Here is a 26,228-nt window from a genome sequence, read left to right as displayed (position 1 = left end):
TCTTATATTTATGATAATACAATCATTTTTCTATCCGGCGACTTGATGCTTTAGCATCAAAACCTCTACTTGTTATTTTATTTAGTTATAAACTATTTCTCCCTGTTTCTTTTGTAAGAATCACGTGACTACACGTTTTACGTTATTGTTATGAAATCTATTAATAGTAACAAATGGCTGATAAGACAGACAAACAGGTAACTTGTGAATGGTTGGCGCAAGGTATAGAAGCTGATAACGTGCAAATCAAAGTAATTTTGTATGAATAATTACAAAATCTCGGTATGACGGTAGGGGGCCGGAATCGTATTGAATACATAGAGAAAACTAATAAACTATCTTTGTGTTGATAGTTTTATCTTATTGAAAGGCAATTAAACGTTAACTATATCGTATGTTACCACAGGAATATTGATTTCAACTAAATTATAATTTTTTTTTCGATAGCGCATAAGAATAATATTTTTATGCAGACACCAGTTTTACAGTAGAATTGCATTGTTTTATGCAATAATTAAGCATACAGTATATATTTTCATAGTCACTTTGCAAATATTCGATGATCGGTAATTATTTGTCGGTAATTATCAACCATGCGGATTTCAATGTATGGTACAACGGTATATGTATAGAATTACAAGTAGAATTACAAGCATATCACTTGCTTTACAAGCCTTGATGACAAGGTGTTAGATTTTCAGTTAGTTTCAAATTGAAGATAAATTGATTTTTTATGTTTTCTTTTATGATATTTTTTTTTTGTATTTTCAAAACTTGACCATTTATCAAAATTATGAAATAAAAAAGTGCTAGAAATGAAACACACGATTTATCAACTTATGTTTCATATAGTTAAAAGATATAATAAAAATCAATTTATGAAAACTAAAAACAGGCCTACTAGGTTACAACTTCGTCATACCACGGATTTAAATGTAATATAAATCCGTGGTCATACTTACCATAAGGCCATCGAATTGATATATACATGTAATTATACTTACAATAAAATCGTTAACATTAATCATAATAAATTATGAAAACTAAATTAATGAGTCTCGGGTAAATATTGACAAACAATACTTGCTTATTTTATAATGATAACAGTTTCTTGGCAAAATTGCTTAGCAAGTTTGCTTCAAATATGATGTTTTATTATAACATAACATAAAACTCTTTTACAAAGTTTAAAGCAAGAATATAATTGTGGCAAGTACATGAAAACGTGTTTATGAATAAACATTACTCAACTTATTGTTCCTCTTTTCTTTATACTCGAACCATTAAACTGACACTTTCTTTTATTTATGATAATACAATCATATTTATATCCGGCGACTTGATGCTTTAGCATCAAAAACTCTTCTTGTTTCTCATTTGTAGAGTTAAATATTAAACAAAAAAAGGTTCATCGGGACACAAATCCCTCTATAAAGAATTCAATTATCCATTTATGATTTGGAGAAGAGATTTTTTTACTTTGCTGTCATAAACATATTTCCTAACATAATATAAGGTTTATATATATATAAAACTGCGGTGTCTTGTTTTATATAATCTTAGTTGTTCTGTTTATTTACGGATTCTTGATGATAACATTAAGGTAATTGCAAATTGAATCGTACAGATAAGCCCCTAATGACCAGGCAGATTTTATCAAACATGTATTGACTCAATTATAAAGATCTTTTACCATAGTATTTGAGATAAACTAATGCCTAGCCAAACTCTGTACATGTATACATGTACTTTATGAATTTTAATTTGTACTTCAAGTACTACCAGCACATAATAGTTGCGCAATAAAAATGTCATAGAAAACAGAGAAAGAATGAATTTTCTTATTTATTTCAAAATTTTAATACAGACTAAACTTTAATACTTCTTTATGATATTGTTTTTGTTATCCTTTTATTTATTAAAATACAATCTACCAATATATATACAGAATAAGAAAAATATAATACATAAGACAGACTATTACATTTTGTCCATGATTGCACTATGGGTCCATTAAAATTAGCAAGTATACATGCTACTGTCCATAACTGATTGACAGAACCAACAAGAGATAATGAAAAAGGTGTGTCAAACAGATGATACTCTTTAATTCTTCGGTTAATTCTTTTGGTTTGGCTACTTGCTCAGTCTCTTGCCACTGCTTCTAGCGTAAATTTGCTTTTTTTTTTACAAATGCTGGAATATTCAATGACACTTCCCTTTCTGAAAGTATCTTACATAATGTAAACTCTTTATCACCCATCACATCATCACCATTTTCAATAAGTTCAAGGAGATCACAACATCTGACAGGCATCCAGTATATACACAAATGTTATAATATTATGGGGTTCTATACCAAGCAAACGTGTGCATGTTCCTTTGTAATTTCAATACAAACTTCAGTTGCAGGGTCTTTACATTTTTTTAGTCTTGTCCAGTTCAAGCCTCAGCCTTTAAATATCATTTTCTTCCTGTGTTTCTATAGACCCATAAGATGTAGATGGTTGGCAATTGGTACTTGATGCACTATCTTCTTCATCTTCATTATGGACAATGCTGAAATATATATATTATACCATAACATATTATTCATTCAGTATCAGTGAGAATTTAAAAGATTTTTGCAAATACCTTTATTAAACAAAAATAAACATTATATTTTATGTATTTAAATGAAATGATGAATATAGGAGTTAAATCAGTGACATTATCATAAAAATTATCTATCATTGAGCATTTTCTTTGGTGAAAGAATTGTTCTCATAAGTGGCCTTCTTGGAGTTGTTTGTTCAACCAAATTAAACACTGATGGAATAGAACCATTTTTTTCAGTCTCTATCTAAGAGGAGTCCAGTTGCATTCCTCAGTTTTAAAATGTTTGGAACACACCACAGTAGATGCAGTACCATAAAATATACAACATACAAATATAATTAGGAATGATATGGTAACTTTTAGTCAGCTTCAATCGTCTATGTGTAACATAAATTTGAACTGATAAAAATTTACAGTAAAGTTTCAATTGCTATAACTGTTAGAGATTAAAAGCAAGCAGTTCTCCTAATATTTTATTCTAAAATTACAAAATCTGTTGTTTTACAAAAACATTTATCTGTTCATATATTGGTCAGTTTACAAATATTATTTTTAGATGCTTACCTTAAACAATGACCCTTGATCCCTTCTTATCTTAGAAAGTTAGTTATCCATTGTTGTTGTTTTTTAATCTTTATCCTTTGGAATATGGTAAATCATACTTACCATCAGAATTGCACATAGGCACACACATATGATAATTAGAGCTCTTTTTATTAACACCAGACATTGTGGCTATATAGTGAGATAAGAGTGGTCAGTGTGTTAACATTCATGCCACTTAAGCCTCGTTCTGGTTCTGGAATTCCAGGTATGCAGGGTCTATAAGACATCTCAAAGTAAGACCGGTGTACACAATGTGCATTTCATTTATTGCAAAATTCTCCAGTTCGTTATTTATTACCATAGCTCGACACTAATGACCGTTTCGTTAAACTAAAACTACTTCTATAAATAGATTTTCGGACTTTCATAATGTTAAGGTCATCATTCTATTTATAGGTACAGCAATACATGATAACCCGCTGTGTACTTCAAAATGATTAATAAAAAAACCCGAAGAGCACGATTAATTGACGGATAAGATAATTTCATTTGATATGTTTGCATTGCGAAATTCTCCAGTTCGCTATTCATTGCGAAATACTCCAGTTTGCTATTCATTGTACATATCTTTGCTCATACCAATCGGAATAATTGGCTATTATGCCCGACGTAAAGGCCCGAGAAGTTGCAATTGCCCTTTTTCATTAACTATAACTTACCGAATACTTTCTTCTTTCGTCATCGTCTACATCATTAAAATTGATCATACACGGTAATATTGCTGTTTTACCCTGTATTATACTGATTTGGATATGTTTTGTTGTTTCCATCACCGGATCCCCCGCTTTAGCAAGCTGTGATACTGAATAAACAAAATAAGACAGATATTACAACAAATATTTAAACAATTTTATATTACGCTTGGACAAAGAAGACCAAATGTTGTTTTGATACAATAAGGTAAATGTTGACATAAATATCTACCAATGTTGGTCTTGGGAATGCTTTTGCTTTTATTTCTATTCAAGATAGACATATTGTTACAATATGTACCACTTACATCCGGTCAAAAGTTTTTGAATAATTATATTTTCTGTATTTTCAATTCGACTTTCGTTTTTTTTTCTGATCACATATACTTTAATCTGTCAACACGTGTGTTTATGTATAACACATTTAACAGACATAAAAATATCATATTTCATAGACGCTTCTTAGGTCTAGTAAGGCAAAACTGCTAAAGACGTGTGAAGTTGGCGGCATAACGGCCTAGCGGTGTCAAATTGGCGGCCCAGCGACCTACCGGCCTGAAGTTTGCGGCTAAGCGGCCTGGCGGCATGAAGTTGGCGGCCTAAAATTTTATGTTGTAGAAATAATAAAAACAATAAAAAAGGCAATAAATGATGTTCAAACGAAAATTCTTTTTATTTGAAGTTAGTTAGAGGATATATGTACAGAAAAAATCATTTTGATAAAACTTTTTTATTTTATCATTTTTGTGAAGTTAGTGGCCTAGCGGCCCAGCGGTCTGCCGGCCTAAAATTTTAATGTTGCAGAATGTTTAACATAAAAACAACAAGAGCCACCACCGGGCGGGGACAACGCTCGACTTTTTACATTTTCTAAAAGCAAACAAAGAAACGGGTTAAACAAATCTTAACGTTTCCTTTTCATAATTTAAATAGGTTTGTCTTGTCACACTTGTTTTGTGGAAGTACGAATCCTTACCATAAATAAATGACAATGTAAAGAAAATATAATCAAAATTCAGAAGAAAAAAAATATATATGCATATGTATTACAGAAAAAAATATATATATTACATGTATATATCTATGCATGCATAGATTTTACAGAAGAAGAAAAAATCCATTCAATAATAGCAAAGTTACAGCCAGTTACAGCCAAAAACAAGAGCACCGCTAGGCGGAGCATTATATGCCCGAAAGTGTTTTTTTTTTTTTTTTTTTTTTTTGGTAAGGATGAAGCATTTGTAAGACATGGGAATTAAATAATTTTATTACGACGGATGGACAGAAAGACGCCAGGGATATAACATAATATAAGCAAATTTTAGGGCATATAATTAATGTACTCAATATAAGCTGTTGATTGATTAATACTTAAGTTATTGAGCGAAAACCGTTTTCAGTGACCTTGACCTTGTGACCCAAAAATTAATAGGGGTCTTCAACTCAATATTGACAATCATCCTATGAAGTTTGAACACTGTGGGCCAAATGGAACTTAAGTTATGCTCCAGAAACCACAATTTTCAGTGTAAAGATCATTGTGACCCTGACCTTTGACCTTATGACCCCAAAATCAATAGGGGTCTTCTACCCAATATGGACAATCATCCTATGAAGTTTGAATAGTGGGGGCCAAATAGAACATAAGTAATGCTCCAGAAACTGTTTTCAGTTTTAAGGTAATAGTGACCTTGACCTTTGACCTTATGACCCCAAAATCAATAGGGGTTTTCTACTTAATATGGACAATCATCCTATGAAGATTGAATATTGTGGGCCAAATGGAACTGAAATTATGCTCCGGAAACTGTTTTCAGTTTTAAGGTAATAGTGACAGTGACATTTGACCTTTTAACCCCTAAATCAATAGGTGTCTTCTACCCAATATAGACAATCATCCTATGAAGTTTAAATTTTGTGGGCCAACTGGAACTTAAGTTATGCTCCGGAAACTGTTTTCAGTTTTACGGTAAAAGTGACCTTGACCTTTGACCTTGTGACCCAAAAAGCATTAGGGGTCTTTTACCCGATATGGACAATCATCTAATGAAGTTTGAATATTGTGGGCCGAATGGGCATATAAAAATGAACATTTCAATAATTTGACCTTCAAAGTCAACGTCATTTATGAGTGAAGGTCAAGGTTTGTCTAGTGATTTCAAAGGGCTATCTTATTCAAGTTTGAAGACAATCCATTCAAAAATAACAAAGTTATAGCCAATAATAGCAAGAAAAAAGGGTTGAGCTAATGAAACCGGCATTTAATGAAGTTCTAAAGACAATTCTTGTTATTTGAAGTTATTTAAAGGATATATAAACAGAAAAAATCCCTTTGAGAATTTTTTTTTATTTTGTCATTTTTGTGAAGTTGGCGGCCCAGTGGCCTAGGGACCTAAAATTTTAATGTTGTAGAAGTTTGTCAAAGAAATTAAAACGACTCTTAATTAAGTTTTAAAGACATATCTTGTCATTTTAAAGTTACATAAAAGAACAAAAATCATATTCAGAAAGTTTTCGTTTCCCTGGGAGTCGGAAATTTTAGTCGTAAAAAATTTATGAAAAAAAAAAAACCCAATAAAAACGGTACTTAATGAAGTTCTTAAGACCATTATTGATATTAAAAAAGAAACAAGATTGCATTTGTGAACAAGGGTGCCATAGTCACAAAATACGCCCGTTTACGAAAGCTTTAGATGGAGATGGGGGCATTATGGATAAGTGTTATCTAGCAAGCAAGTTTTTATTCTTGGCACTGTGTTGTTAAATGAACCTTAAAACAAATCAGTAGGGAAGATATGCACAGGATGTGTGACCTTGACCTTGGTCGCAGGGACCTGGATTTTATGCACGGCACTCAGCCTCACAATGATGAACATTTGTGCCAAATTATATTGAAATCCCTCTATGCATGTAGAAGTTTTGCTCCAGACAAGCGTTTTTCTATGAGCTCTAACTGTGACCTTCACCTTTGACCTAGAGACTTGGTTCATGTGCAGGGCACTATGTCTCATGGTGGTGAACAATTCTATAAAGTAACATTAAAATTCCTCCATGCATGTAGAAAAATATGCTCCGGACAACATCTGGATATTTAATCATCTCCAGTGACCTTGACCTTGCAAATATTAACCTAAATTAAATGTGTCACACCTGTAGTCATGATAGTTACCATTTGTGCTACAATCCATCAATAAATGATGACTAAATGGTCCCTATACACATCTTCAAATTTTTATCTGAACTTTGACCTCTATGTGTTACATTGACTTTGGTCGCAGGGATCTGAATTTTGCGTGTGACACTCAGCCTCACAATGGTGAACATTTATGTCAAGTTATATTGAAATCCCCCTATGAATGTAGAAGTTTTGCTCCGGACAAGCGTTTTTCAATGAGCTCTAAGTGTGACCTTGACCTTTGACCTGGAGACCTGGATCATGCATGGAGCAATACATATCATGGTGGTGAACATTTCCATAAAGTATTATAAAAATTCTTCCATACATGTAGGAGATATGCTCCTGACAAAATCTGGATATTTCACCATCTTTAGTGACCTTGACCTTGCATATATTGACCTAAAGTACATGTGTCACAGCTGTAGTCATGATAATGACCATTTGTGTTACAATCCCTCAATAAATGATGATTAAATCGTCCCTATACACATCTTCATATTTTTATCTAAACTTTGACCTCTATGTGTGACCTTGACCTTGGCCGCAAGGACCTGAATCTTGCGCGCGACACTCCGCCTCACAATGGTGAACATTTGTGCCAAGTAATATTGAAATCCCTCTATACATGTGGAAGTTTTGCTCCGGACAAGCATTTTTCAATGAGCTCCAAGTGTGACCTTGACCTTTGACCTAGAGACCTGGTTCATGTGCGCGACACTGCTCCTCATAGTGGTGAACATTTCTATGAAGTTTCATGAAAATCCCTCCATACATGTAGGAGAGCTGAACTGATATTTACTTGAAAATTAAAATATAATTAAATTTCTATGAGAAAGTATTTACATTTGATAAGGTAATTACTGTATGATCTTTATGAACAAATACCAAGTCTACAGAACACCATAGTTATCACAGTTAAGAATCTTGACCAATGAATGAAACATGTGTAAATAAATGTTACATTCTTTAGAACATACTCAAGTCCAAGAAAGAGGATTATTTTATGCCCTTTGATTAAATTCTATTTTTAGAATTGAAAGTGAAAGTAGATCAAGGGGAGTAATTGTGTAAGTCATTTATGAACAAAGTAATAACTTTGTTGTCGCCCTTTGATTAAATTCTATTTACAAAATCTTGATATTTCATCATCTTTAGTGACCTTGACCTTGTATATATTGACCTAAATTATATGTATCACAGCCATAGTCTTGATAATGACCATTTGTGTTACAATCCCTCAATAAATGATGACTAAATGGTCCATATACACATCTTCATATTTTTATCTGAACTTTGACCTCTATGTGTGACCTTGACCGCAAGGACCTGAATCTTGCACGCGACACTCCGCCTCACAATGGTGAACATTTGTGCCAAGTAATATTGAAATCCCTCTATACATGTGGAAGTTTTGCTCCGGACAAGCATTTTTCAATGAGCTCTAAGTGTGACCTTGACCTTTGACCTAGAGACCTGGTTCATGTGCGCGACACTGCTCCTCATAGTGGTGAACATTTCTATGAAGTTTCATTAAAATCCCTCCATACATGTAGGAGATATGCTCCGGACAAAATTGTACGCCGCCCGCCCGCCCGCCAGGGGCGTTCCCATAATACGTCCCGTTTTTCAAACGGGCGTATAAAAATGCTATGCCACCGCATTAATACAACACTAAATAGTAATGTAGGAACATAATTTTTTTTTGTTTCTATACAATAAATTATTGAAGATTGCCATAATGCATAGATCACTGACCTATCTAATTCTTATTATCAGATTAGTGGTTAAATCTATTGTTATTCAAATAAAAGATCAGAGTAGGAATCTATCAATGCAGTTGAGTCTAGTGAATTTGGTGGTGACGGTCATATTTCATATATCAAAGGACAACACAGTAAGACACTAGGCCAGCTGATATCAAAGTTCACTTTACATCTTAATCTGTGCTCATGGTTCAAATTGCATAGCTGTACATCAAAGGACAAGGAAGTAGGCCACATTATCAAAATCTAGGTCACCTGATATTAAAATTCATTTTTACAACTAAAACTGTGTACATAGTCCAAATTTCATGGTTGTACAACAAAAGACAAGAAAGTAGGTCACTGTCCCCTTTGGCAAGACAAAATTTTGACCCAAGGGTTTAATTCAAACAATCTTGATACAGGTTCACCAAACAACATTTCATGTCAAATATCTAAGCTATAGCTTTCTCTAATTCAGAAAAAAAAATGTTAAAGTTTCTGTTTTTACTATGTGTACATAATGAAAATCAATGCCCGCGGGCAGGGCCAATTTTGACACCAGAGGCAAATTTTGAACAACTTTGGTAGAGGACCTATGGATGATATTATAAAGCAAACATCAAAGCTCTAAGCCTTGTACCTTCAGACAAGAAAATTTGTTTTATTTTTTACTATATGTACATAGTGACTGCAAATCAATGACCCCCGGGCGGGGCCACTTTTGACCCCAGAGCTATAATTTGGACAATCTTGCTAGAGGTTCACTACACAATGTTTCATGCAAAATATCTAACCTCTAGCCTTTGTCAATTTAGAGAAGATGATTTTTTTTTTAAGTTTTTACTATATACATATAAGGAAAACCTATATGACCCCAAGGGCGGGCCTTATTTTGACCTTCGAGGCAAAATTTGAGCAACTTTGGTAGAGTACCTATAGATGATATCATATACTAAATATCAAAGCTCTAAGCCTTGTACCTTCAGACAATACGTTATTTAAATTTTTACTTTATGTACATAATGAAAATCATTGACCCCCGGGGCGGGGCCAATTTGGCCCCAGGGCTATAATTTGAAAAATCTTTGTAGAGGTTCACTACACAATGTTTAATGCAAAATATCTAACCTCTAGCCTTTGTCAATTTCAAGAAGATGATTTTTTTAAGTTTTTACTATATACATTAAAGGAAAACCTATGACCCCGGGGTGGGGCTAACTTTGACGCTAGAGGCAAAATTTGAACACCTTTGGTAGAATACCTATAGATGACATCATATACCAAATATCAAAGCTCTAGGCCTGTACCTTCAGACAAGAATGTATTTAAGTTTTACTATGTGTACATATAGTGAAATCAATGACCCCCGAGGCGGGGCTAATTTTGACCCCAGGGCTATAATTTGAATAATATTGGTAGAGGTCTATCAGGCAATGCCTTATGCAAAATATCTATGGTCTAGGCCTTGTGGGTCTTTACAAGAAGACTTTTTTAATTTATTCTTATAACTCCTTTTGGTTGCAATGGCAACCAGATTTCTGCATGGAATGAAATTCTTTGAACAACTTTAGAAGCCCTTCACCCAAGGATCAATCCTGCCAAGTTTGGTTGAAATTAGACTAGTGGTTTTTCACAAAAAGATTTTTTAAGTTCACTATATAATCTATAGAACACACATACATGCATACAAACACCCACACAGGTGAATCGCTATATGCCACCGCATCGCAGATGCTGCGGTGGCATAAACAATCACTTTGCGAGAATTTTTTGATTTTATCATTTTCGTGAAGTTGGCGGCCTAACGGCCCAGCGGCCTAAAATTATAATGTTGCAGAATGTTATAAAAACAATAAAACGGAAATTAATGAAGTTCTTAAGACAATTCTTGTTATTTGAAGTTATTTTAAGGATATGTAACTAAGGCTGCTGGCTGTTAATTTCACAAATTTCGAACCGTCAAAATGAAAAAAAAAGTAAAGTTCAATATCTTAAAAAATAAAGATCACGATATTGAAATTAGACGTGGAATGGTCTAAGTATGTGTTACCGATAAATTTCCGACGGTTTTCATGTTTGTACTATCCTTAGTTTTCTTTAGGCTGTTAGGCTGCTAACTTCATCAATTTCGAAGCGTCAGAATGAAAAAAAAAAAAGTTCAATTTCTTTAAAAAAAAAAAGATCGCGATATTAAAAAAAGACGTGGAATGGTCTAAGTGTGTGCTACCGATTAATTTCCAACGGTTTTCATGTTTGTACTATTCTTAGTTTTCTTTAGGCAGTTAACTTAACAAATTTAGAAGCGTCTGAATGAAAAACGAAATAAAGTTCAATATTTAAAAAAGATTAAGATCACGATTTTAAAATTAGACGTGGAATGGCCTAAGTATGTGCTACCGAATAATTTCCGACGGTTTTCATGTTTGCACTATCCTTAGTTTTCTTTAAGATGTTAGGCTGCTAACTTCATCAATTTCGAAGCGTCAGAATGAAAAAAGCTCAATTCTTTCAAAAAAAAAGGAAAAAGATCGCGATATTAAATAAGACGTGGAATGGTCTAAGTATGTGCTACCGATTAATTTCCGACGGTTTTCATGTTTGTACTATTCTTAGTTTTTTTTAGGCTGTTAGGCTGCCAGTGCCAGGCTGTTAACTTTACAAATTTCGATGCGTCAGAATGGAAACAAGCAATTATCATAGTATTGCAAGCAATCCATAAGTCCCCTACCGGTAAGAGCCCAAGCAACATTCTGAAGGGCCATTTGCCATTCACTTATGTTCCTATTTTAAGTAAATTTGTTGAAAAAGTTCTTTAAAAGTGATCACAGGAAACAGTTTTTATGTACAGACAGACGGACTGAAGGACACTCTAAAGTTATTTTTTAAACATCCCTGTTATCAAAATATATCATTTTTAAAATCCTATCATGATTGAAGAAGTTGGAGTAAAAATTACCAATTTCTCAAAAAAAAAATCTAAGTTCAAAAGGGGCATAATTCTGAGGAAATAGTCTTTGCTAGAGTACTGGACCATCACAAATGTTGAGTGATAATAAGAAACATTTATATGAAGTTTGAAGTAGATACATTCAGAAAAAGAAGTTATTAAAAAAAAAAAACAATGTTTTTTTCATGAAAATTTTAAGTTCAAGGAGGTAATTCTGATAAATTTTGTGCTAGAGTTGTAAACCTTGTCACATATGATGTGGTTGATTTACAAGCAACTTATATTTAAAGTTTGAAGAAAATACCTTAAGAAATAAAGAACTTATAGTGAAAAAAACTTAAAAACTAGAATCAGAAATCTTGAAATTCAGTCTATTTGTTGCCATAGCAACCAGAATTTTCAACATAAGAAGATAAGAAAAGGATGTGCATAATTTCCATACTGCCATATACCCATATGTCAAGTTTCATAAACATATTTTCAGTACTTTTAGTGTTATCACTGGATCCAGGTTATGTGTAAAATTTGCCATATTTTCAGTCTATTTGTTGCCATAGCAACCAGAATTTTCAACATAGGAAGAAAAGAAAAAGACGTGCATAATCTCCATACTGCCATCTATCCATATATCAAGTTTCATAAAAATATTTCCAGTGCTTTTTGCGTTATTGCGGGATCCAGGTTATGTGTAAAATTTGCCATATTTTCAGTCTATTTGTTGCCATAGCAACCAGAATTTTCAACATAGGAAGAAAAGAAAAAGACGTGCATAATCTCCATACTGCCATCTATCCATATATCAAGTTTCATTAAAATATTTTCAGTAGTTTTTGTGTTATCGCGGGATCCAGTTTTGTGGACGGACGGACTGACGGACGGACAGACGGACGGACTGACGGACGGACGGACAGACGGACAGACAGACGGAGGGTAAACCTAAAGTCCCCTCCGGTAAACCGGTAGGGGACTAAAAAAATAGTGTTCAATATTTTTAAAAATAAAGATCACCATATTGAAATAAAACGAAGAATGGTCTAAGTAAGTGCTACTGCTTCATTTCCGACGGTTTTCATTTATGTACTATCCTTAGTTTTCTTTAGGAAATCAGGCTGTCAGGCTTCTAACTTCACATATTTCGAAGCGTCAGAATACAAAACAATAAAGTTCAATTATTTAAAAAAATAAAGATCACAATATTGAAATAAGACGTGGAATGGTCTAAGTAAGTGCTACCGATTCATTTCCGACGGTTTTCATGTCTGTACTATCCTAAATTTTCTTTAGGCTGTTAGAATGAAAACTTCATAAATTTGGATGCGCCAGAATCTTAAAAAATAAAGATCACGATATTGAAAAAAGGCGTGGAATGTTCTAAGGAAGTCCTACTGATGCATTTCCAACCTTTTTTCATGTTTGTACTATTTTTATTTTTCTTTACGCTGTTAGGCTGTTTGGCTGCCAACTTTAGGCTGCTAGGCTGCCAACTTTACGAACATATAACTCTTTAGTAGTTCCATTATCTTTGGGTGTAAAATGATTCTTATTATTAATTAGACGTTTTTAAAATTCAGAAAGAAACAAACAAAAATAATAATAAAAAGAAAGAAAATGATTTATTCACAAAAGTAAAATTATTTTCCCATATTCTTTACCGTCAGCTTATTCGGCAGCAGTTTATAGAACCCATCGGAAGGCGATAGTCGACAATGCGATAGTGCGATGACGACAATGCGATGGCGACAGTGCGATAACACTATCGCCCTGTCGTCATCGTACTATCGCGTTATCGCATTGTCCCCATTGCACTGTCGCCCATTGTTTTTTTTAACCTAAAACCACGATGGCCCTAACGGTATTCTACCGAGGCTTGAATTGAAAATAGAATCTTGACAAAACCTGTACATTACTTTTGTTCATTACAAAAGAGGACGGGAACCATTTGAACGTCCTAATTATTATTCGGAAACTAAATCCCGCCTATCTAGTAATGATTGACGTACTGCATAACTTTATCGTTGACTAAATGTTTTGAACCGTACGTTATTAAGAAAACATTTTGGCTTTAAAGTATATCTGTCTGATGTTTATTTTCGATCTTTTATCTGGCAATTGAGTTAAGTACAATACAAGCAGAGCATTTCGTTGAATAACCTTCCTGGAAATAAAACAAGTTAAATTACTTAAGTGCTCTCTAAATAACCTTTCGGCTAAAATTTTCAATGGACACCCTTGACATATAGTTTTATGCACATACTCGCATTTGAAGTACATTACGTAGTCTTTTATCTATCTGGCTGGTAGTAAAACCAGAAAAATTACTTCAGTTAGTGTTTGATATATAAATCAAATCCATTTAACAATGATATACATTTACTATTAAGAAGATTTCTGGATATCATCGAAAGGACATTTTCATTAAAAAGCCAAATATGTCGTTTTGTTAATTTTTATTCTATCTATTATATTAATAACTTGGCAAAAAACAGTATATCTGTTAGATATACCAACAATCCTTTATATGATAACAAATTACACAATAAATATTCAATTGTATGCTGGATATATTGCTAGTAACTATACTTCAACAGTAAAATACAGAGGAACACAATAACAAGGACGTCTGAACACCATTAAATATTTTGCTGCAAACTATTCTGTCTATTTGTATGTTGACGAACGAAGTGATTGACAGTATTAGAGTCACATATTATGTGCCTATTTACGGCTGTAAACGTCATATAATTATGTAAGTAAAGTACAAGTAAAATGGTTTCCTGCGGGCAACGTTTTTAATGATATAAATATATTTCATTTAACTATTTTCAATGGGGGGGGGGGGGCGAGGATAAATAAACGTTTGTATCAGGAATATAGTTGACAGTAATCGATTAATATAGAAGAAGGTCTTTGGAAACTGGTGACCGTTGATGGCCGGAGAAGGTCGAACATAAAACAATTATTTCTTTTTTAAGAAAATAATTAAATAGGCCTTCCATTTTATGAATAATTCCGAGCAAAAAAAATAATAAAGTAAACACACAAGTATTTATTATGGCAGATGCCACTACGAATATTTTAATTTTGTAGATTTTCAGTATAAACAATTTATTGTTTGTAACATTTTGAGATACATATTAAAGAAACATTGATAATTTTCAAACACATCATTCAAGTTTTTCCACCTTAAACGGTAACATAATTATAGAAAATTAAAAATATCACGGAATAGTTTTTTGTTCTTAATTAGGTGTCTTTTTCCCTAGAGGATTATCCGTAACGTACCGCCAAACGGTATTTATCCAGGTTTCCGAAAAGGTCAATTAACCAATCATGTACGGTTTACAGATCACATGCTCCTCCATGTACCGAAAACAGGTCACGTGCTCCTCCATGCCTCAAAAGTTAAACGCGTACCAATACCCTGCGGTCTCCAGACCGCAGGGAACAAATGGGTTCCATCTGAGGGCAGTCTAGACACATGATAACTATGTAAATGACAATAAATCAGTTAAGTTACATACAGCTTTGATGAATCAGTATTATGATGAAATACACCATTATAAAGACGTTTAAACATCTGTGTTTAAAGGACAATTCAACTTTAATTAATGTCTATACAAAATGTAGTGCATTTCGCACTAGCAAACAGTCAAATATTCTTCTTGGGAACAATATTTCTAACAAATTTATTCTTGTTATCATTTATGTATTTTGTTTCGTTTTGTATTATTCTAACTACATTTGAACCCCTGTCAAAAAGTTTTGGTAACCTTTAAGTTTCATATGCACAATAATATACTAATACAAATGGTACATTTGGCTATACAGTGAAATTTACTTTCAAATGTATCCAAACGGTCTTCTTATCATTAGTGTATATAGAGGATATTGAATGAGTGTAGTTTAATACTAAATTTATTGAACGAGTTGAATAAAATCATATCTGAATATTGTTTTATTCAACGAGTTCAATAAATTTAGTATTGAATCTACACGAATATCATATTCTATTTATCACATATTAAAAATAGGAACAGTAATTAAACTGTTAAAATGAGTAATTTTTTCAATGACGCGCCCGTAGTGTAATTTTAAACAACAGGTTTACCCTGAACAAAATACCTCGAAATTACCCTAACCCGAAATGCAATGGAAATTCTAAATTTAGAACGACTTGATTTTATTCAGCCTGTGCTGCTTTAAAAACCCGAAATGCAATGGAAATTCTAAATTTAGAATGACTTGATCTTATTCAGCCACTGTTTTTTATAATTTCTCCGTGGTGCAGGGGTAACGCGCTCGTTTAATGTGTGAGAGGTCTGGAGTTCAAATCCCAGTAGAGTCGAGTCAACATTTTTTTTTGTCCTCTACCGGTTTACCGGAGGGGACTTTAGGTTTACCCTCCGTCCGTCTGTCCGTCCGTCCACAAAACTTGATCCCGCGATAACGCAAAAAGTACTGAAAATATTTTAATGAAACTTGATATATGGATAGATGGCAGTATGGAGATTATGCACGTCTTTTTCTTTTCTTCTTATGTTGAAAATTCTGATTGCTATGGCAACAAATAGACTGAAAATATGGCAAATTTTACACATAACCTGGATCCCGCGATAACACAAAAAGTACTGAAAATATTTTTATGAAACTTAATATATGGATAGATGGCAGTATGGAGATTATGCACGTCTTTTTCTTTTTTTTTTCCTATGCTGAAAATTGTGGTTGCTATGGCAACAAATAGACTGAAAATATGGCAAATTTTACACATAACCTGGATCCCGTGATAACGCAAAAAGTACTGAAAATATTTTTATGAAACTTAATATATGGTTCTTTTAACTTTCATTTACTTCAAATTCAAAATGGACATTCATTATTCATACCTTCATTACTAATTGTTCTTTGTTACACTCACGTCATGTATGACATCTTGCATCTGTATTTCAAGAATGTATCTCCTTTTTTAAAATTTTGCTTTTAAAAATGTTATATTTTGATAACAGGGATGTTTAAAAAATAACTTTAGAGTGTCCTTCAGTCCGTCTGTCTGTCTGTACATAAAAACTGTTTCCTGTGATCACTTTTAAAGAACCTTTTTCAACAAATTTACTTAATATAGAAACATAAGTGAATGGCCAATGGCCCTTCAGAATGTTGCTGGGGTTCTAGGGACTTATGGATTGCTTGCAATACTATGATAATTGCTTGTTAATTCTTTATTTAGTGTCTTTGTTAAGGAAATAGCCACGATATGCAAGGATAAAGTGTGGCTATAATAAAAAATGTACATAAATGATTTTTTGATGCAACTCTAGTTATGCAAAATTCCGTATGTATCAAACTCTGGTGCCCTGCAAGATGAATAGGGAACGATCTGAGATAAGCATCGTATACGTCACTGATAAGAGACCTGTTCTAATAATAGCCACATATCGATAACTTTCGGACAAGGAAACTGGTTAATCTACATGTAGATTATACAACATGTAATGGTTACGAAAACTTTTATTCACATTTCTCTCAATGGAAAAGATGTTCCTGGAGTTAAACTTGCGTTTTAGCATGATTGAGATGGTTTAAAACCATCAGGAAAATAAATGATATGGTGAAAAAGAAATAAGTTTCGGGGCAATACTTTCCCTGCATGTCAATATTTGAGAAAAATGCCGGCGCTTGGCAATTTGTTTTTGTTTCACTGTTTATCAAAATTAGAAATGGTGATATGATATGGTATGAGGACTAAAAATGAAAAGGTATCTTTCTGTCCCAGATATACCGTAAACAATTTTGTTTCTATGTAAAATACGCAGATTGGAGAAGTCACGAATCTATCCACCAAGTGCTACGAGTATTAGATTAATGATTAATATCTTAATTCTTTAATAATTTTAAAATAAGCAAAACTCTGCATTTTTCCTATTTTACCTAATAAAGAATGCCGATTCTAGTATTTATTTTATCAGAAATAATGAATACGTACATGCATGCTTGCATGTATATTTAAACTGAATTGACAATTGAGGTCCGTGATTTAACATACACTGTTTACGTATAGACAATAAAATACATTTGTTTTTTATTTTATGTCTCACACAAAATATTTGTTGTTAAAATCATCGCCAATTACCGGTGCATTTTTTAAACTTCGCCTCATCAATCAAAAGAGTCAAACTTTTTTTTTCTGCCTGAATGAAAAATTGTTTATGACAAAAACCGTTTTATTGACAAATATCGCCAGAGCAGATTGTAACATATGTTTAAATTTAACTTTAAAAAAGTACAGTGTGTAGTTGTTTCTTTTCACACTAAATTCCATTTCCAACTTGTTTGCATTCTACAATTTCTTAAAATATTGCATGTAAACAAAGTAAATATACGCTGATTAACATCATGTATAATGTGTACTCCCTAATCCCTTGTCCGAAAGCCAGTACAGGTGATGTAGTGGTGATTAGGTAAAATCTATTTTTAGAACAGTGTTACCTTCAGATCGAAGGCTATTATAGTACATAGATGCAAAGCATCAAAGGGCGTCGAAGCAAGAAATGAAGCAGGTGAAGATGAACTAGTAGATATATGATTATAAACTTTTCAATGGTTGATTGGTTTTCACCAGAATTGTATATCACTTATGAATGAACGGACGAAAGATATTGTTCATTATTAACTTTGATTGGCAGGCTAGAGATTAGAATTCTTTATGATCGTGGTTATTAATAGCAACGGATATACATGTATACAATCATTTATAATCCATATGTGCAATGCATGATCAACACCACACTTGTGTAATTGTCCCTTATTATGTTATCGCTATTAGCGAAGACCCCCTCTAAAGGTATCTGTTCACACTTACTAACAATATGACACTGGTTACATTACCATGTTGATCATGTTGAGCAAAATTGTTTATTATACAATAATTGTAATATCTATTTTAATAAAAAAAATACAGATTTTATGAATATTGTTTTCTTTTCCTTTTTGTATTTTATGTGCTAGTTTTTACGTTTACTACTATTTTAAGAATTCAATTGTCATATTGACCGACGATTATAAGTAAAACTTAACTGGAAAAAGTCAGTAGATTATGGTTAATCTTTCAATATATAATATTGTTTATTCTTAAACCATATACATGTACATTTGTATTTTTCTTTATCAATTTTTAGCTCGACTATTCGATAAGAATAAGTAGAGCTATTGTAGTCACCCGAGCGTCGGCGTCGGTGTCGGCGTCTGCGTCGGCGTAACCACTTATGTTAAAGTTTTTGTAATAGTTCAAATATTTTCAAAGTCCATTGACATATGGCTTTGAAACTTTGCACACTTGTTCACCATCATGACCCCAACCTGTAGACAGGAGGAGGTAACTCTATCAAGCATTTTGACAGAATTATGCCCCTTTTTCGACTTAGAATTTACGTTAAAGTTTTTGTAATAGTTCAAATATTTTCAAAGTCCATTGACATATGGCTTTGAAACATTGCACACTTGTTCACCATCATGACCCCAACCTGTAGACAGGAGGAGGTAACTCTATCAAGCATTTTGACAGAATTATGCCCCTTTTTCGACTTAGAATTTACGTTAAAGTTTTTGTAATAGTTCAAATATTTTCAAAGTCCATTGACATATGGCTTTGAAACTTTGCACACTTGTTCACCATCATGACCCCAACCTGTAGACAGGAGGAGGTAACTCTATCAAGCATTTTGACAGAATTATGCCCCTTTTTCGACTTAGAATTTACCTTAAAGTTTCTGTAATACCTCAAATATTTTCAAAGTCCATGGACATATGGCTTTGAAACTTTGCACACTTGTTCACCATCATCACCCCAACCTGTAAACTGGAGGAGGTAACTGTATCAAGCATTTTGTTTTTACTATCAAGCACTAAGAATAGTCGAGCGTTGCTGTCCTACGGACAGCTCTTGTTTAAATTATCAATCAATTGAATAATTCATAAAATCTTATTTGTAACTTTGAATAATTCCTCGGCATCTTTACTAAACACGAATAACAAATTAAATAAAATGTTTCAAAGTTGACAGTGTCATATTAATACCATAAAAATGTATTTTTTTCTCAATTATTGTACATATTTATTGTTTTTATCTCATATAGATAAAATAAAACATGCTATTGTTGTTGTTGGGTTGTTTTTTTCGAATTGTATGTTAATGTATAATAATAATCAATAAATTTGAGAGTTGATCTGTGTTTATTAATTATTGTAACCAAACTAAGTGACAAACATTCATTTTGAAAAAAACTTATATAACTGTAAAATATTTGTTCTGTTCTGTAACGATATCAAACATTTACTCCAAAACCGGAAGAGACCGGACAATAAACCTGTGGTACTATTCGCCGTCACTAGTAAATTCCGGTCAAAATAGACCAGGAGAGACCGGAAATTGCCGATAGGAGTACATCCCTCTATAAATAGATTTTCGGAATATTTAGGTCATCAACTCATCATTCTATTCAGCTTTCGGATACATGTACCATAATAACCCACTGTGTACTACAAAATGATAAATAAAAATACCCCGAAGAGCGCGATTTATTGACGGAAAAGGTTATTTCATTTGAAAATGTTTGCATTGCGAAATTCTCCAGTTCGCTATTCATTGTATATATCGCGACATTTCATTTTTAATTAATAATCAAGCACCCTCATACTGATCGGAATGATCGGCTTTTATTATGTCCGACTAAAAGGCTCGAGAAGTTGCTGTCGCCCTTTCTCATTCCATAAGAGGCGCCGCGCTTCGGCGCGGACGCCAAAAATAAACTTATACAGGAAAACACATACAGATATACAGTATGATCAGAAAATACCACAGAGCTTGCAGCCCTTTGATTTAAAGAATGAATCATTCGATGTATTTAGATTTTGGTTTGGTGGGAGGGATTTAGTTTCCGAATATTAATAAGGTCTTTCCGACAGTACACATGATGTTTTGACGTTGTGATATTTTCCAAAAGCAGAGATATTACAAGGTTTGTCGAGATGAAACAGGTTGACATTTTCATCAACTCCATAATGGAGAAGATTATATGTCGATATGCATTGAAACAGACGTTGTCAAGACGTCTTTAATATCCAACCAAACAATGATAGGCGTCATGTCGCGTTAAAATGTGTCGACATGCCGACACATGAGTTATTACGCTTATGGCTTCTAGGAGGTCAATTCAAGCTCCATAGTATTCCGTACAACTGGCTCCATATTCTATATGACATCATATCAAAGAGTTTTCCCCAGAGACTAATATCACAATGCTCAATACGTATTTTATTTGTTTGTATAATAAAGGACTAGAAATTTAAGACATTGATGTACAGCGCACTTAGTCTGTAAGCGGAAATAAAAACGTCGCTTTTTAAAACGCTTTATGCAATAGATCAGCGCATGTATGTTTTTAATGCTTCTCTTTCTCAACTGTTTTCGATTTAAGAAATAAAAAATCGCATGCATTAAAATTTTCTCGGAATGTTTGTGACATTTCTCTCGGCAGGATGAAACAATTTGCTGTCAGGAAATTGGAGGAATTAAACTTTCGGCTCCAATGGAAACCATACGTATTACATCACACAAATCTATGACTTGTAGAACAATCAACATGAGTCATAATATATTAATTTACAATATGATATTCTGGGACAGATTTGTTTGCATAGAAATGCATTGTCATCATTTTCGGCTAATCCCTCTCGAACAAGAAATCAATGTTTTCACATCAGAAATGGATCTTGTATAGTGGAAGTAATTCTATCGTCGGTGTTTGAGGGAAAAGACAATTATTTTCCGAATAGTTTTTCTCGGAACATTTGCGTTCACTTTGATTTTTTTCCGTATAAACGCTGGGCACAGCGATGACGTCACTGTTATCTTTATGTGATAACATTTATTTCATTTAGAGATGAATTAAGTAAATGTTTATTGTAAATGAATATTTTAGTAAAACGCGTGTACATGTAGAATCTATTCTACTGCAAATTTCATGAGGGTTTGAAGCGTTCAAAAAATCATTGTTGTATTTCGTTCCTAGCAAGTCTTTTACAAAAAAAAGTATTCGATTTTGAGTCTGGCATCGCTGCAAAAAATGTTTTGGATATTACCTTGTTAAATTTCTTAATGTGTTATCTTCATATTTGACCCTTTATACATGACCTTTAAGTAGACGAGACTGTACTTGACCTTGTCTCATAAATGACCTTTGCGTTGAAGGTCAATTAAATGGGATGTCTTCATATTGAACACAACCCTTTAAGTAGACCAGACTAAACTTGACCTTGTCTCATAAATGGCCTTTGCATTGAAGGTCAATTAAATTGACTGCCTTCATATTGAAGACAACCATTTAAGTAGACCAGACTGAACTTGACCTTGACTCATAAATGACCTTGAACTGATTGCATTTTCATAATTTCCCTTTTAAGAAGTTTAAACAAAACATGACAAAGACCTCTAATTGACTTAGCTGATAGGTCAAATTATTGAATTTTGCTAAAATTGGTCTTAACTTCATTAATAATTGGAGGATTGCTTCCATATTTGGATAAACAACGCTTATGACAAAACCGAGTAAAATGATTTAAAATGACATTGACCGTCAAGTGGTTTGATTTTTGCTAAAATTTGAGCACACATTCTTTACATACATCTTACACATGAAAAAAAATGTTATCTGTATTCTTAACGTAGCAAGGCTTTATTCTGTAATTACCAAAAAGACAGTAATATTGTGTCCGTTTATAATATAGATAGTCTGCACAAAGATATACTTAAAAATAATCCGTGCTATAGATACACAATGTATTTTTGTATGCTCGAAGTTTATTTGATGTTGCTTTTTTGGGGGGACCTATTATGGCAGCCTTTAATAGGGTTGGCCGTTTAAATTTGGCCGGTCCGACCAAGGGGTCAAATTATTGACTAGAGAAACATCAGCGTGTCTCTAATTGGGTTTGAACCCACATGAGAATTTGACCATTATTGGCATGGCAAATGTGCATTAAGGCCTCAACAGACGGTAGGATTTTGAAGTACAACACCAATTAAAACTAAGATGTACAGGCAAATCTTCATGTGTGAAGGCTACTATTTCTTGAATTCAGAAACCTTAAGTCTAGATGTAAGGGATAGGACATGTTCTATTTTGAAAATCTTGTCGTACAGATTTCTACATACCTCCCACAATGACAAGTACCAGATTATCAAATTATCTCCTGATAACGGGTGTAATGACTGAAATTAGGTCTAAAAGGTTAAAAAAACTCTTCAGGAGACCCAAAGTTGTGTTAGGTTCGAATCCAAATTATTCCGAAGATGATTATGTCACGGTATTGAACTGTTCTCTAATAAGGGGAGGGGAGGTAGTTTGTAGGCGGCCGGATAGCTTAGTCAGTAGAGCCGCAGTACGGTATTCCGAGGGTTCCAGGTTTTAGTCTCGGTCAGGCTTCACATAAAAAAAATATATATATATATTTAAATGGTGGTGTTTCAATCATTACTCATGGCGAAAAAAGTATTTAGTGAGTAAAGTATGTAAAGGATCAATTGGGAGGGATCCTTTTTAGTGAAACCTCAGATGATTCCTACAGTGTAGAATTACCATCTGAATGCAAGTGTTGTATTGCTTTGAAAATTGTACATCTTATCTCTAATTAGTCGCCGGTAGAAACCGGCGACTATATTTGTAACAGTTTAATATTATACCTATGGTAGGAGAAGGCATTAAAATCTGTAAATATAAGCATAACAATTACTGAACAATTAAAGACTACAATTGTTTTCAGTAATCTCAAAAATTCAAACATACAATAATGTTGCTCAATGAAATGAAATATTCAAATATTGACATCGTAAAAAGCAACATTACAATTTTTATAAAATGAATTAATGACGTATCCCTATGGATCAGTCATTGAGTTTAGGGATGTTTTTCCTTTTTTTCAAAGTGTCAAGCGTTGCTATTTTATGATAAATAAATCATGCATGATATTTGAAATGACACTTTTAAATTATCTGGTTGTTTGTATGTTATGAGACCTACTCTATTTTTTTTATCTTATTTATTATAAACAGCTTCTCCCAGAATCACGTGACTACACGTTATATGTTACTGTTATAAAATCTATTAATAGTAACAAATGGCTGATAAGACAGACATACAGGTAACTTTTGAATGGTTGGCAGCTGGTTAAAGTGTAAATCAAAGTAATTTTGTTTGAAAAATCTCGGTATGACAGTAGGGGCCGGATCGTATTGGATACACAGTGAAAACTAATAAATTATCTTTGTGTTGATAGTTTATCGCATTGAAAGGCAATTAAACGTTGACTATATCGTATGTAACGACAGAAATATTAATTTCAGCTAAATAATATATTTTTTCGATAATGCATAAGAATAATTTTTTTATGCAAACACCACTTTTACAGTAGAATTGCATTGTTTTATGCAATAATTAAGCATATATATTTTCATAGTCACTTTGCAAATATTCGAGGATCGGTAATATTATCGGATTCTGAAGTAAACCATACGGAGTTCAAATGTATGGTACAACGGTATATTTACAAGTAGAATTATAATCATATCACTTGCTTTACAAGCCTCGATGACAAGGTGTTAGATTTTAAGTTAGTTTCAAATTGAAGACTGTAGGTTCGATAAAGTGATTTTTTATGTTTTCTTTTATAATACTTTTTGTATTTTGCAAAACTTGACCTTTTATCAAAATTATGAAATAAAAAGAGTGCTAGAAATGAAACACACGATTTATCAACGTTAAAAAGATATAATAAAAATCAATTTATGAAAACTACACACAGGATTTGTCCAAGATTCGAACTTGCGCCTACTACATGTAGGTTACAACTTCGTCATACTTTCCACTAGGCCATCGAGCAGTATTAATTGATATAATTATACATGTAATTATACTTACAATAAAATCGTTAACATTAATCATGATAAGTTATGTAAGCTAACGAAACTGCTCCCGAAAATTATTGAGTCTCGGGTAAATATTGCCAAACAATACTTGCTTATTTAATAATGATAACAGTTTCTTGACAAAATTGCTAAGCAAGTTTGTTCAAATATGATGTTTTATTATAACATAAGATAAATTTATTGTATAAAACTCTTTTACAAAGTTTATAGCAAGAAAGATATAATTGTGGCAAGTACATTAAAACGTGTTTATGAATAAACATTACTCAACTTATTGTTCCTCTTTTCTTTATACTCGAACCATTAAACTGATTTCTTTTATTTATGATAATACAATCAAATTTCTATCCGGCGACTTGATGCTTTAGCATCAAAATCTCTACTTGTTAGTGTTGTACACCTAAATCCTTTAAGCCTGTGTGTTAGAACGTTTCTCTATCAAACGTCCATGGATAAAGACATCACGTGGTATCACAGCTTTAAAGAGGTGCTCGGTTCAATTTAACTTCCGAGCTCTATCATTTTAATAAAACTTTTTTAAGAGCCTCCTCAGTCTCAACCTCGCAATAATGGTATATTAGCAAATGCCAATTGTAACAAATGCCATATGCGTATATTATTTTCTCTTTCCATCGGTCAAATATTCTCTGAAAAGCGATCCTCTGTCTTTATAACAGCAGTATAATTTCTTCAAAAAGACTTCACAATAAATTTAACCTCTGTGAAGCAACAAACATAATCATTATCTGCTCTACAGACTGGTTCAACTTTAGCCGGGTCAAAATGGCATGAATAACCGACGTTACACCATCCACATGATGGGTGCGGCTTCTTTAAATAACATAATAATAAATAATAATATATTCTTTTTTATTATATTCTTTATAAAAACGGTTCTGAAAATGACCAAAATATACTTACAAACAATATTCCAAATCATTAAACATGAAGAAATAAGTAACTTCATCTCGGGATGTTGAAAAATATTTCGTCTGCAAAACAATATAGACAACAGTTAATTTTTTTTCCTCATTCCCATTATATGAATGGCGTTTACTTCCCGTTTGGAATCATCATTGTTATGAAATGTTTTAAACGATATGTAAATACACACGACTTGTTTATTGCAGAGTTCCCACTGACATATATTCTGTATACAAGTTAACTTAGTTTCCCAATATTCTAAAAATAGAAACACATGAACTTTAAGCAGTTAGTCCATATGCCTGTCGAGGAATTATTTGATAGTTATCATTTTAGCGGGATGGGAAATATGTACTAATGGATAACTCATTTTTACATTGCTCAATACAATTGATTAGCTTTATTGAAATGCTTGGCTCGGTTAATAACTACTCGGTATGGCCAGTTCAAGAAATATTTAGTGTATAATATCATCTTAATACATCCAACAGTATAATGAAATATAGATCTATATGTGCAAGTTTTTACCCCTAATATATTAAACTTTAACGAGGAAACG

At 32.9% G+C, this 26,228-nt stretch overlaps 1 protein-coding gene across 1 annotated transcript in view; it reads right to left on the bottom strand.

Moving 5' to 3' along the window:
• Positions 1-25,910, bottom strand: part of LOC132742272 (protein CEPU-1-like) — a 74,116-nt gene extending 48,206 nt beyond the window's left edge. The window contains exons 1-2 of the mRNA XM_060730629.1: positions 25,667-25,910; positions 3,864-4,006 (exon numbers count right to left, since the gene is read on the bottom strand). Of these exons, the coding sequence (XP_060586612.1) occupies positions 3,864-4,006; positions 25,667-25,712 (189 nt within the window). The 5' untranslated portion in view covers positions 25,713-25,910. The remainder of the gene's footprint in view (positions 1-3,863; positions 4,007-25,666) is intronic.
• Between the last annotated feature and the right edge of the window lie 318 nt (positions 25,911-26,228).

This window comes from Ruditapes philippinarum, unplaced genomic scaffold, assembly GCF_026571515.1.
Source record: "Ruditapes philippinarum isolate M1 unplaced genomic scaffold, ASM2657151v2 ctg1767_1_1_1_1, whole genome shotgun sequence".
Classification (NCBI taxonomy): Eukaryota; Metazoa; Mollusca; class Bivalvia; order Venerida; family Veneridae; genus Ruditapes; species Ruditapes philippinarum.
The sequence above is the reverse complement of the archived record's forward strand: the minus strand, read 5'-3'. Positions and strand labels throughout refer to the sequence as shown.